Source organism: Myotis brandtii, unplaced genomic scaffold (genome assembly GCF_000412655.1).
Source record: "Myotis brandtii unplaced genomic scaffold, ASM41265v1 scaffold97, whole genome shotgun sequence".
Taxonomy (NCBI): domain Eukaryota; kingdom Metazoa; phylum Chordata; class Mammalia; order Chiroptera; family Vespertilionidae; genus Myotis; species Myotis brandtii.
Window position 1 is genome coordinate 192,920 of NW_005372020.1, and position 845 is coordinate 193,764.

The window sequence follows — 845 nt, forward strand, 5'->3', positions numbered from 1 at the left end:
CACGCCCACGACTGGGTGGGGCTGAGCCCGGGGGCGGAGCTGCTGGAGAGCCGCCTCCGCTTCGCCCAGGACGAGCCGATCAGCACCACGGACAGGGGCCTGGACCTGGAGGAGAGCAAGTTCCTGCTCAGCACCCAGACCAGCGCCAACGGGCAGCTGCTGTCCGGACCCGCCGCCGGCGCCCCCAGGAGCGAGGGGAAGAGCGAGCCGCCCACGTCCCCCACCTCCAAGAGGAGGAGGGTGACCTTCACCACCTTCACCTCCATCTCCTCCCCGGAGGACAGGGGCCCCGCGGGCGCCCCAGGGACGGGCGGCGAGGAAGACTCGGGCTGGGTCTGCCGGGCCCTGGACCCTGGGGAGCAGGACCCACGCGGCTACGTGGAAGGGATCCTCCGGGATGACGCGTAGCACGCACGCGCGCGGACAGTGGTTCTCACTCACCTTTTCGCCTTTAATTTTGGGGGTGGGCGGCCAGGGTGCCCCGCCAGGGGGAGGAAGGAAGGACAGGACGAGACCCCGGTGACATTGTCAACAGAGTCCCAGGAAACACCCCTGGCTCCGCCCGGAGGCCGGATCCCTCTGGACGCCCCTGTCCCCACGGCAGGGTCAGTGGCGAGGCGCTCGTCACACGTGGCAGGATGTGTGAACCCGGGGAGAGAAATACAGCCTGGATCTCTGAGCGTCTGCGAGCCTCCAGGGACGAGCGCCCCCCTCTCTCTAATCAGGGGGTCGGGTGTGAGGTCCGCGTGGGGCCGCCGCTCAGGGTGTGGACGAGGGAGGAACGCTGACCTGGGGTGGAGCGGAAGTGGTCGCTGGGGACGTGGGTGGCGGGGCCTGGGGGGCAC

The 845-nt window shown here is 70.1% G+C and overlaps 1 protein-coding gene across 1 annotated transcript in view; it reads left to right on the forward strand.

Moving 5' to 3' along the window:
* LOC102243738 (transmembrane protein 132D) overlaps positions 1–827 on the forward strand; it is a 25,729-nt gene extending 24,902 nt beyond the window's left edge. The window contains exon 8 of the mRNA XM_014533340.1: positions 7–827. Within this exon, the coding sequence (XP_014388826.1) occupies positions 7–408 (402 nt within the window). The 3' untranslated portion in view covers positions 409–827. The remainder of the gene's footprint in view (positions 1–6) is intronic.
* Positions 828–845: the final 18 nt, after the last annotated feature.